We start from the raw sequence: 12,993 nt of genomic DNA on the forward strand, positions 1-12,993 counted from the left end.
AGGGTCTTCGGCCTCAAGGATGGGCTCACCTGGATAGTAGTTTCGAGGCTGACAGTGCACCTGGGAGTTGTGTGGACGTGGAAACCTGCCCCAGGACAACTGGTTAAGGATTAATCATCTCCAGCTAAAAGGTGATTATGAGAAGGAAAGATCTGGTGAGCCAAAAAAAACTCAGGAAGAGAGATGCGGAAAAAGCATTCCAGAAGTCACTAAAACATTGTTAGCTTTATTTTCTTCAAATACATTGGCTGTCTAAGATAAACTCCCCCACCCTATTCTGCCCCTCCGCCTGCAGCCGTAGGGGAATGAGTCTCTCAGTGATTGCATCTCCTAGTAACTAGAAAGAACAGTTAGTGAGTACTTCCCATGCATTAAACACTGCTTGGTGCTCTGTATTTGCCATAGGACCTTCACAATTTTGCTGGATAGAAAACAGTATTCCCGGGCGCCTGGGTGGCTCAGTGGCTTGAATGTCTGACTCTTGATTTCAGCTCAGGTCATGATCTCAGGGTTGTAGTGCTCTGCACTCAGCACAGAGTCTGCTTGTCCCCCTGCCCCCCCCCAAATAAATAAAATCTTTGTAAAGAAGAAAATAATATTCCCATTTTGTAGAAGAAATGAAGCTTCGAAGAACTCCTATCACTCACCTAGGCGGCAAGTGGCAGAACACTAGCCTCTCGGATCCCAAATGCAGGTGAAACACAAAAACCAGCGCCATAGGCAGCAGCAGTAACCGTCTAGCAAGGGCTAACCGTCAAGCGTCTGGGGAGGCATCTTCAGAAGAGACGAAGGAACACTGGCTTTCAGGCTCTGGTTGGCAGGGTGGGGTAGGGGCTGCATCTCCCACTGCCAGTCGTAGAGTATCACATGCCTATAGGCTTTTACCAAAGGCTTTGGAAAGGTGCTGGTGCTGGTCGAGGAATGGGTAAAAAGGGAAGGTGAGGCAGGGGAGAACGCACGTCAATCTGTGAATTTTTTATTGGTAGCAACAGGACCTATTCATAGACTTCTTCTGAGACTGGAAAGAGATAATATATTTAAAATGTTTAGCAGAGTACAAAATCAAGAGGCCAGAGCCTAGTTCCAGATCAACAAAAAAACCCGTAGCACTCCATGCTATACAGATCTGCTCTGACAGTGTAGATAGACCCTAAGAATCCCAGTTGCTGCTCCCCTGGTGTCTTGGTGTGCAGTGATGGGCGTTTGGTTTCCCTCCTGAGCTTACAGAGGCTGAGAAAGGGGGCAACCAGGAACCTGCAGGGAGCCCTGCCTCAGATACGCCTACCAGTGAAATCCTTGGCAACAACACCACAACATGTATAAAGAAAGGTCTGTCTTCTCTTCTCTTACATCACTTGGCTTGAAGCCAGCCTCCACCTCAGGGCCCACCAGTAATGGCTGACCTCAGTCAGGCAGGGTGCTGGGAGCCATCTTAACCTGATCAACCTTTATCCCAGTAGGGGTCCCTTCCTTTCTCTAGCTCGACCCCCACGGCCCCAGCCTTCGTACTTGCAACCATTTTGGTGGCTGGGACAGAGACAACCAAAATAATCCCCCTTTATATTTATCTCAAATAAGGCCAGTGGCTATTTTTCTGATTAAACACATAAGTGACCTTCTTCATTATGAGGAGAGTACTTTGATTACTGGCAGGGCATCAGCAACATTCAATCAACAAACAACATGTAGAGGGGATGAGGGCCTTCCGGAGGTCGGGACCTGTTGTAGATGATTTCACATGTCTCTTAAACTGGTTTGCCTTCCAGCTTTCCTTGTTGCACTCTGTGTTGGGGATGGCCCCAGGGCCCTGCCCCTACCCAATTTCTGGGTGAGCTGAGAGAAGGCAAAGTGTAGGGTGTCTTGGAGCATCTTTACCAGGGTCGTTCTGGTCTCCCTGACTCTGTGAGACTGTATAGGTTCAAAATCAGGAGGTTCCTGTGGAAAACCCAGTCCCAACTCCTCTGGAACTCCCCTGGCCCCTGGGAGGGCCCTGACGCTCTGCATCAGACAACATCTCCTAGGATATAATGTAACCACTGACACCCCAGGTCCCCAAGTGCATCTGTTTAACAACCTGGGGAAGGAGAACCACAGCAGTCTAGGAAGCACAATAGGAACACACAGCACCACACCACAAAAGCCCACTAAAGTCGGTGGCCGGGTAGCAAAGCACAGCCAGGGTTGAGCGCCACTCTGCACTAATTCACCTTGCAACCTTAGACAACTTACTTATCCTCCCCAAGTCTTAGTTCCCTTATACGTAGCAACTCATAGGGTTCTTCTGAGACTTGAAAGAGACAGCATATGTAAAATGTTCAGCAGCCATGGGCTATAGGCCACGGAAATAGAATGTATTCACTTCTAACTAGAACGTGCCTGAGTTAGAAAAAGAAGTAAAAGCTCTTAAATTTTGGACACATAGTCTCCTGTGGGTCAAAGGTCGAATGTTAGTGTCTGGGTGAAGCTATTAAAAGTATGTAAGCTCTGTGAGGCCAGAGACTCTTATTCATTACTATCTCCAAGCCTTACACAGTGCCTGGCCCACAGGATGACTCAACAGGTGTTCTGTGGGCGGATGCATGGACAGAGAGGCCAGAACACCAAAGTACTGCCCTTCAGTTATAAAGAGGACCACCACTGGAGCATTGATTTCCTGTGTCCCTCTCTCAGTGGCTAGCATCTGCCATTTCCCATGCTAAGACAAAAACTTGGGTGTTACTGCGACGACTCTTTCTCATTCCCTCCTCACGACCAACGAGCTTTGTCAACTCCACCTCCTAAATTTTTGCTTCTGAGTGCATTCTCTTCTCCATAACTCTACTGTCACTACCTTCGTTCAGGCCCTTCCCAGTTTGTTCTGGATTTCTACACCACCTCCAAACCACTCTCTAGGCCTCCAGTCTGTACCCACCCCTTCCAAGCCACTCTCCACACTTAGGACAGAGTGATTTTTAAAAAGCACAGATTTGATCAGATCATTACTGCCCCCCCCCCCCCCCACTCCACGCTAGCAGCGTCATGTAAGGATGGTCCATGACACTATAGACTTAAAGATAAAGCCCAGACACCTAAGCGTAACATCCCCAGCCTTTACAAACCTGCACCTACCTGCCTCTCCAGCCTTACCTGGCCAGTCAGCAGCCCACTCACCTTGAGTTCAGGTCACCTGCAGCAAGTTTATGCTCTCTGTTGCCCTGCGCCATTGCCTAAGCTTCTTCCTCTGCCTGGAATGTTCCACTTTCTCTGTTCTCTTCCACATTCTTTGGAACTCAACCTTGGCATTGCCCCCCTAGGTTGCTTTCTCTGATTGCCCCTGGCCTCACTAAGAATTGGATGTCCCTTCTCCTAGGTAACCCCAGTGCTTAAAGCTTAGCTCACAACTCCATGATCTTTTTCCTTGTCTGTCCTTCCTAGGTGCCTGGCTCATGTAGTGCTGTGTTTTGTTCTTCAGTATACCTAGCAGACCCCCATCTAGACCCCCATTCAGTTCCGGCACAATGAGTTTCTTGGACTCTGATAAATGCTTTGTCTCACACCAAACATGCACTTTCTCAGAAGCATATTCCTAATCAACATCATGTCTTTGGACAATCGTGTGACCAGTCAAGATAATTAACCAAGAATTAGGGTGTGGTCTGTGATCTGGAAAAACCTATTGGAATAAACATGTGGAGAACATATGTTTCTAACCACAAGTCAAGACACATGATCCAACAAATAGGATCACATCTTTTCCTGTCCTAGAAAAGTGTGCACGTATAATGTCTGTAGCCACCCAAATTGATCTGTCATTTTTGCCCTACTATGTTATCCAAATATGTCAACTCAAGACATTGAAATAATAGCCAATATGTAAGTAGCTAACATTCTTGGTGAGCTTGCTGTGCAGCCAGCATTATGTGAAGTGCTTTGCAGTTGCCTCATTTTATCTTCTCACTTACACTTTGAAGCAGATCTTTTTATCAACTCCATTTTATAGATGAGGAAACTAAGGCTTAATGCTTGCCAGAGATTACACAGGCAGCAGCAGACATCTTACCAGCCATGGACGAGGAGTCTGTTTGATCCTCTCAGTCATTCTGCTACACTGACCTGACCATGACCTCTTAACCTTATTAAATCATCAGAAGAGCCACTCCTGGGCAAAAATAGCTGGTGGCTTCCGGAAATTTTTATTAAAACTCTAAATCTCCTGGCAATAACTTTCAAAAGTCATGATTCAGACCAGAAGTGATATTTGAAAATGGAATCACAACACAGGTCTCTTGGCTACAGAGATGCTTTCGCTGCCGGAGAGGAATGCTCAACCTTGACATTTATGACAGTCTGTGTTTTTCCTGTCCCTGGGTCTTTTGCCATCATGGTCTGTGGAGAGGCGTTGACCCTCATTTTATCCTTCCTGAGGAATCCTCTCTGTCAGGTTTAATCAGTCCGTTCTGGTCCTTGGTCGTCACTTCATTGGTAGCTAGAGGAATGCTTCTTAAAGTCATGACAACTGACCACCTGCCTAATGATCCCCGGGGCACTCATGCCTCTTCCTGGGCCCCATCCCATAATTATCGCAGGGACTCTCTACAGATCGAAGCCCAGGAAGCAGTATGTTAATCACATTCTCCAGGCAATTCTTATGAATACTAATGTTTCAGAACCACACATCTGTCTCCGCATCCTCACAGCACCAGGTGTGATCCCTGGACCAGCATCAGCAGCTGGTTAGAAAACACAGAATTCTCAGGCCCCAGTCCTGAACGCCTGAATCAGAACCCGCATCTTAATGAAGTCCCCAGGTGATCTGTATTCACATTACTGTGCCTACAGAGAACCAGTGATCTAGAACAGTGTTCCATATTATTTTTCACTTCATGGCAGGCGTAGAAAACAAAAACACTTGTTAGGCATACAGATGAGAATGCCCACTGTGACAGTGGGACTCAGCTGGCCCTAGACCCCAGCCTGGCTGCACCGAAGACCGAGGGGATTGACAGTCCAGGCGTGCCTGATTGCAGCACACTAGTTGAGAAGTACCAGGCTAGTTAAAAGTATACCCGGTTCTGCTAACTTTCTTCATTAGGCAGAACTCCCTAAATTTTGCCTATTCTTATTTCCCTCGTTACTTATTCTTTCTTTTCATACATACATAGAGTCAGAAAGGCTACTTCCCAGTCAACTGGGTCTTAGAAATCGTCATGCAATGGAAGAACACAGTCTCATCATCTTTATGTTCTCTTTGAGAAATGCAGAGATAAAAGTTGTCTTTTATTCTGAAGACTCATCTACTATGGCCCAAGGAATACTAGGAAGAAGTAAGAGCCTTCTTCCCTCCAAAGAATGCTCCATTCCTCTTAGGCCACAAATCTGAGGATGGAGGATCAGCAGTGCACAAGGTGGCTTCCTGTCCTGAAGAATGTGCCAAGAAAAATGTGATTTTGTTTACTCCTTCCTTAGCAAAATCTGCCAGCTTATCAACTGGACAGGTGTCCCTTCTCTTAGCCAGCCCCTCAATAATGGGATGACAGGTAGGATGGAAGGAATGGAAGACCAGCAGACACACTTCTTGGTGAGACCATCTGATATAAATGACCAAGTGTCAGGGCACACCATCTGACTTTGCCGAGCCCCCAGCTACATGGGAATCCCTTTCTTTTCCCCCCACTAAAGAAAATGTTGAAAATTTTTAAAACTCAAAATGGTGAGCTCTTACTTTGAAGCAAATTACAAGGTCTTCTCCTAAATGAAGTATTTCTGTGACCTAAGCAAATGTAATTGAGGAAGAGGTGGGCGGGGGGAGCTCTTGCTACCAAACAACTCACTTTTTTTCTTCTCTTTCCACCTTGTCTGCAAATCTGTGTCTAATTCTCTCCACTCTGCTTCCGTCAGGCAGAGCATAGACAGAGCAGCACATGTTTTGCCTGGTTTTGTGTAGGACTCTATCTTCTCTGCCCCGAGACTGTATATACCTCAAGTCTCCAAAGTCTGTCTGATCTTCCCTTTGTGCCCCAACGATACCCAAGAGAGGGCTCTACCAATAGTCCCTCTGCATTAGCAGTAGAAAGGACCACGATCCGAGCATGATGTCACTTGCCACCTCTGGCTGATTTTCAGAGAACTCTTCCCTTGGTCCAGGTAAGGAGGCAAGCACACCTTTCTCCTGCTCTGACCAGGAAGTTCACAGCCGTTGGCGGTTCAGCCGAGTAGCCATGATGTCTAAGAAATGAAAGGGTTTTTCTCTAAGGTCGTAGCCGGAACAGTCAGTGAAAAATGTCTACCCCCGATCGTCTGATTAACAAGCGCTGAAAACATAGGAGTGGGGAATGCTGAGGGCTTGGGCCTCCCAGCCCCAACAGCGTAGCTATTTGACACAACCGTTTCAAAGACAGAATACTGAGCCAGCTTTCTGCTTCACGGGGCAGGATGAAGAACAAGCTGTGGTACTTTGAATTTGGCACCTCAGAGACCTTTGCAGCCACCTGCAAGAAGCTCCACGACCACATAGAGTTGGAGGTAAGGCTTCCCAGGCCTTGGTTCTGGTCCTGGACTGTCTCTCACACATACCCTCAGGACATGTCCCTGGGGTCCTTAAGAAGTGATCCAGAGTGGAGTCCATTTGTTCTGTTTCCATCCTGTTCCCAGAGACCTCTGCAACCTCCCTCTGACCTGCCTTCCTTGGCCTGTCCAGGGAGGCCTTGGGGCTCTGGGCCTAGAGGTCCATTCCTGTCCTCAGCCCTGTCCCCACCGTGGCCTTGCAGCTCCCCCTTTTCAGAGAGGCCCAGACGTATTTGCAGCCAGCACAGGGAGACAGGCTGCTTGGAGGGGGAGAGGGGAGCCGAAAATGTCCCAAGGCCGGTATAGGTCTGGGAGCCGGCAGCCGCAGGGCAGATATCTCCCAACTCACTCGGCCTCTGCTGTCACAGCTGCTTCAAGGAGCCGACTCAGTGGTACCCAGGGTCGGCTTTGTGGGTGTGCAGTTGCTCAGACGGGCCTCTGGTTAATGTTCTTTGTGTCACTGTCCTGAAATTCTTGATAACTTTTTAACAGAGGGCCCTGCCTTTCCATCGTGAACTGGGCCCCTCAAATTCCGTAGCTGCCCCTGTTGGCACTCTCGTGTTTTCCTACCTCTCCCGGCACTTGCAGCAGCCTGCCTCACGCGGGCTTGCCTGAGGCTTCCCTCCCGCTCAGCCCACCCCTGCTGGGCTCCCCTCAGAAGTCTCTTCACCGCTAGGAGAAGGCCTCCTTGGTCTCTGGCCACAGGACAGCCCAGACGTCTGTGCACACCAGCCTGTCTGCTCTGCGGGGCCTCAGGCCGCGGGTTCCCCGGCCCTCAGCTCTCAGCTACCAACGCGTTCAGCTGGGATGGGCTCCCCCTGGCCCACCAGCGTTGTCCCTCAGCCTGCATTAGCAGTCAAGTGGGGCCTGGGCACCCCTTGGAGGAGGAGCATTTGGCCTAAAGCAGTGTGGGAAAGCCCTCTATTCCCTGTGGAAGGCAGCCTGTGCTCACAGGGAGTTTTCACAAAAACAAAGCCGGAGAGTCTCTGCTTCCATTTGACTCATCTGCCTGCCCCTCCCCTTCGGGTGCCGGGTTACCACCCCCAGGGGGCTAATTCCTGCAACTTGGGCCCAGCTCAGTCTGGAGGACAGAAAGGCCCGGGAGCCAGGGCCGTGTGTTCCCAGGTGGGACCAGCTACCCCTGGGAGAGGCCGAGGAGCTAGCCCACGGTCTCTAACCCACTGCCTGGGAGCTGCAGTGGAGGAGGAGGGGGGCCGGGCTTGGAGATGGAGCCAGGCCAACAGAGACGCACGTGCATTTTTCCTGTTGGCGTGATCGTCTGGTGGGGTCTCTTTAAATCTACCCCAAGTGAGGGACAGCCCTGGCCTCAGCACTGCCAGCTACAGACGCACAGCGCCTGCTTGTTCTCCCTGCAGCTGGCCTTGAAACTGTGCCCAGGACAGAGCAGCTCAGCTCCCCTGCCTCTGCAGCTCGCCCTGCCCATGGTTCCCTTTGGGTCCAAGACACAAGGGCTCTTCCTCAACCACAGAGAGGGCTAGTGGGCTCGTTGCAAAAGACACGGGGGACCTCTGGAGGGGGTGGGGTTGTTCCATCTACGGGTGTTGGGGGCTTGCGGGGGGAGCATTTCCTGTGTTCCTTATCTACCCATAATGAGTCTTTTTAGTATTTATTCATGCGGGGAGGGGGTCACGTGCAGGCCGTTTCCAACAGCCTGCAGGATTGGGGCAGGCACCGTTATTGCATCAGACAGTGGTGAGTGGACGGTCCCGTGCCCAGTGATCCAGAGGAGGACAGAGAGGCAGATGGGATGGGGGGCGTGGGGGGGACAGGGGCTGGGCGGCCGCAGAGCATCACGGGTAGATGTGAGAGCACCAGGAGCCTCGGGGAGAGCATGAGCAGAAGCTGGCAAAGTGACCTGCTAAAGTAGCCGCTACACACAACAGCCCAGGCCTGTGAGGACCAGCACACTCCTTGGTTCGAGGTCAGTGACCCCAAGAATAACCCCTATAGGGGTTTCTACTACACATCACTGTTTTCAAAACCCTATCTCGGCTCATTGCATAGTCACACGACAACCCGGTGAGCTGCGCTGGCCAGGTGTTATTATCCTCATTTCACGGAAAAGCAAGCGGAGGCACAGAAGTTTAGAAGGGTAAACAGAAGGAAGAGAAAAGTACAAAGGGAAGAGGAAAAAGTCAGATGCTTGGACTGCCTACCATTATGTGTCCTCATTTGACACAAGCACCCAGTGAGGCAAGTATCTTCACATTTTTTAAATAAAGATACTGAGGCTCAGATACATTAAGTAACTTGACCAAGATTCTATTGCTGGAAACTAGTAAGAAGATTCTAGGTCTCCTGGAATGAGTTTAGCTTAGAACTCACTAAACAGAGATCTACCTTGAAAGTGCTAGAAACTCCCTGAATTCTTCAGCATGGATGCACAGTTTCTTCCTCCTTTGTTGAATGTGGGCCCATTTGGTTCCCTCTCAGCCGAAGCAGCTAGGTGGGTCTGCTAAGAAATGCTTTAAAAGAACAGAAGACACAGTCGTTCTAAACGGCTCCGTTTAGAAAGGAATGGGTTCAACCATGAGAGACGAAGGACTCTGAAAAACAAACTGAGGGTTCTAGAGGGGAGGGGGGTGGGGGGATGGGTTAGCCCGGTGATGGTTATTAAAGAGGGCACGTTCTGCATGGAGCACTGGGTGTTATGCACAAACAATGAATCATGGAACACTACATCAAAAACTAATGATGTAATGTATGGTGATTAACATAACAATAAAAAATTTAAAAAAAGAAAGAAAGGAATAGGTTCATGCTGGACCACAGGAGAGTCAGAGTTATGCCTTCAAGTTTACAAAAGGCTTTCCCATGCAGCATCTCATCTCATTCTGATCCTCGGAACATCCAGGGCAAATATTCACATCTTCACTTTATAGGTGAGGAAGCTGAGGCCAAGAGGTGCAGCAACTTGAGAAAGAGCACAAAGGTTAGGGGTTGAGGGGAACAGATAGTAAAGTCAATATAGTTGCTGTGTGTGTGTGTGTGTGTGTGTGTGTGTGTGTCACGCTGGTCAAAATCTGGGTGGGTAAGACTTAAAGCAAACCTGAGATTATGCAGGGAAGTTCTTCATTAAAAATCTCTCACGGGAAACACGGCTTATTTCTCTGAGGCTAGTGGCTTATTGAGAAGGACTAGGAGACTTGGTCGCTTCTCTGAAAGCTTACAGCCCAGCTGATAGAACACACAACAGCTGGTTAATATAGTATCCTCACTTAACTAGTGCTAAGGAAATTGGATCCAGGGGTCCTAGGGAGCCACGTGAGCCAGATCACTCTAGATGCTATTTGAGCTGCTCAGCGACTCAGGGGAGAAGATAACTCTAGATTTCCTGCTCACCTGCAGAGACATGGCCAGGGCAGCCACCGTGAAAGGCGCCTGGCCCAGACACACATGACCAAGAGGTGAACCCTGTTCTGCAGTTAGGTCAAGTCACTTGTAGAACAGTGTGTCTGGGTGTCAGTATTCTCATCTATAAAATGGGAGGAAAGGGGTTAGCCTACTTCCAAGGCTATTATCTGGATTAAAGTTTTCATGTTTTTGTTTTGTTTTGTTTTAAAACTAGCAATGGAGCTAAGTGCCTCACAGAATCTGCAAGCAGCCCCAAGTGGCAGGTATCATAATCACCCTCCCAGAGTAGGGGATAGAAGCTGAGAGAGGGTAAGGAGCTCCCCTGAAGTCTACAGCCTACGAATGGTCAGGCCAGGCAAATCCTGGATACCCCTGGATACTGGCACACAGTTTAGAACCCAGATTCTCAACTAGGTCTGGGGCCTATGTGATCTCCTTTTGTTCACATGCTTGTATTTAATATTTCAGATAGCATTAAAAGTAGGCATGAGATTTTTACGTTTATCAAAAAGAGAGCATAAAAAACATTACACATGCTCGCCCTGAATGCTTCTTTCCCAGTAACACAGAGGAAGACCTATGAAAGCTAGTGTTGTTCTGGAAAATGGGTGCTCCATAAATTATGGTTGATGCTAATTAAGAAGCCAACATGTCACCCCCATGACTCTCATCATCCCTGGTCTAAGGCTTCTCACAGGATCTCTTCGTCTCTGACTTCTCTTCCCTTCCAAAGCTACCGTTAAGGTTCATTTTAATCTGATTTCACCTGAATAAACAGATAGGGGCTGGGGTGAGGGAGGGACGCAGTGAGTCACCTCCCCCACCCCAGGCTCAGAATAGCTTTGGAAGGGTTCTTAGACGTGATCATAGTTAGGTGGAGCCAACCAGGCAGGCTTCGACTAGAGCACTTTATTTTACATACTGTGGAAATTTTTCATTTTACTGGCTAAAAATAAGAACTTCCAAAATTCCTTGATATTTTATCTACTTTAAAACAATGTTCACAAGGGAAGGCTAGCTGGCTCTACTAATATGAATTTCTGCATGGGGAAAAGTGAATCCAAATTTGGAAGCTGCTCAAAAAAATCTGTTATCTTATATATTTTGGGAATCTGCACATCACTGCCTCCCCTCCCCCCATTTAATTGAGGATTTTTTAAAATGCAACGAAGTCCCAAGGACAATATATCAAATACTCCCATTTTCCCCTCACTTAGAAATGATATTTGTCAATATTTTGCTTTATTCCCTTCACGTATTTTTTTAATCGAAGAAAATCTTACAGAGAGAGCTGAGTTCCCCCGCAATCCTTTTGTGCCCTACAACTTGCCTTTTTCACTCGCCACGATGTTCTCGAGATCTCTCCGTGCTGATGTTGACAGAGCTAGTTCATTACCCCTGCCCGCGATGGTGAGCATGCGCAGAAGTGGGAAAGCTTAGCCGCCGCCATGGAAATGCAAGTGGTGACTACTTTGCAGAGCGGTTTAGCAATATACGGAACTGAAAATGCATTTGTAGACTGTATGACCCAGTAGGTTCTTTGCAACCCAGACCTAGAGAATTTCCTGCATGCAAGCTCACAAGAGGGTAAGCATGGAGGTGCAGTGCAGCATTTTGTTATTACAACAAAATGGAACCAACCCAACTGACTGTTATTCCAACACTTTAAAAAGACAGTGTGAGTGGAAGTCCTAAATGCCACTGAATTATACACTTTAAGATGGTTAATTCTGTGTTATGTGGATTTCATCTCAATTTTTAGAAATTTACTTTTACAAAAGGGAGTGTGCTGGGCACAGTGCTAGGGAGAGTTGATGCTCCTCATGATATGGGCCTTCTCTATGAGAATCCTAAATTCTAAAACTAACATTAAGCAAGCCATGTACGTGTAAAGAAGTTAATAACAAGTGCATCAGATTATTTTAAGATTGGGCAGATACCTTTAGCTACTTCAATCCAATCAAGCGCCATTATTTTTCAAAAGAGAGAAATCAAGGACTTTACAGTTTAAGTAGCCTGGCCAAGTTCACCCAGCCAGTAAGTGGCACAAGCTCCAACTGGGGGCATTCTCTTATCCTGCCTCAGTCTCCACCAGCAATAGTGCACACTCTTAAATGCGAGGAAGAAATCTTCAAGCGCTTCGAGCCAGGCCTCTTCTGGCATCCAGACCTTCTCAGCATGGGCAGGTAGAGCCCTTCAGAGCTTGGAGTAATGAAGATGGGAACCGGCCAAACACTCAGCCCATCAACCCGGCTGCAAATCCAAGGCAGATGAAATGAAAACATGCTCCTGGGGAAGGGAGAGGTGAGAAGAGCATTCAAAGGGATTTTCAGTTCCTGGAAAATAAAAAGGGGGCAACCTAATTATGCATTAAACCCTAGAGTCAAAGGGAGGCTGGAACAGGCCTTAGACATCCTCCTTCTGGTCTATTCCCTTCCTCAGTCAAGGCCAATGGCTCCATCACTCCAGCACCATTGTCACACTGAGGCCACCCAAGGCAGTTCTGGCCAGCTCACGGTCCTTCCTGCCCATCGCCCAGTCCTTACTGCTGCTGGTGTCCCCACCTCAGTTCCTTCCTGCTTCCTCCTGCTATGCAGGCCACTCGTTTCCTGATTATAAAAGTAACCCAAATTCGTGGTAGAGCACTTTAAACTACAGAGAGAGAGGAAAGGGAACCCAAGATCTCAGCAGTCAGGTCAGCACTGTTCTAATGCAGGCCTTATTTCAACCCTGTAAGAATATTAGCCCTTGTTTCTTTAAAATCAGGTCTCCAGGAGGACCTCTGTGATTCTTCAATTTCTTACATCTTTACCCATTTTTCAACACAGCTCCATCCTCCCTCTCTACCTCTTTCAGCCATGTCCGGGCTACAAGTTTCCTCCACAGATCCTTAAAAGCTTTCAGCCAAATAAGAAGAAATGGTTTCTGTCGATTTTTTCTCACAAAATGCCACTGTCTGCTTACAGTTTCAGCCATGTAAATTTTTTCCTCTCTTAAATGATCCCTCTTTTTTTATTCCCACAAATGTGAACCCTGTATTTCACTTCAAGCCGCCATTCATCCATATGCTCTTAT

The 12,993-nt window shown here is 48.0% G+C and overlaps 1 protein-coding gene across 5 annotated transcripts in view; it reads left to right on the forward strand.

Annotated features, from left to right (window-relative positions):
* DGKG (diacylglycerol kinase gamma) overlaps nucleotides 1–12,993 on the forward strand; it is a 205,413-nt gene that overhangs the window by 132,190 nt on the left and 60,230 nt on the right. For all 5 annotated transcript variants that reach the window (XM_032406961.1, XM_032406959.1, XM_032406960.1 and 2 more), the window contains one exon: nucleotides 6,411–6,501. In XM_032406961.1, the coding sequence (XP_032262852.1) occupies nucleotides 6,411–6,501 (91 nt within the window). The remainder of the gene's footprint in view (nucleotides 1–6,410; nucleotides 6,502–12,993) is intronic.

Source organism: Phoca vitulina, unplaced genomic scaffold (assembly GCF_004348235.1).
Source record: "Phoca vitulina isolate PV1807 unplaced genomic scaffold, GSC_HSeal_1.0 scaffold8, whole genome shotgun sequence".
In the NCBI taxonomy this organism is placed as follows: domain Eukaryota; kingdom Metazoa; phylum Chordata; class Mammalia; order Carnivora; family Phocidae; genus Phoca; species Phoca vitulina.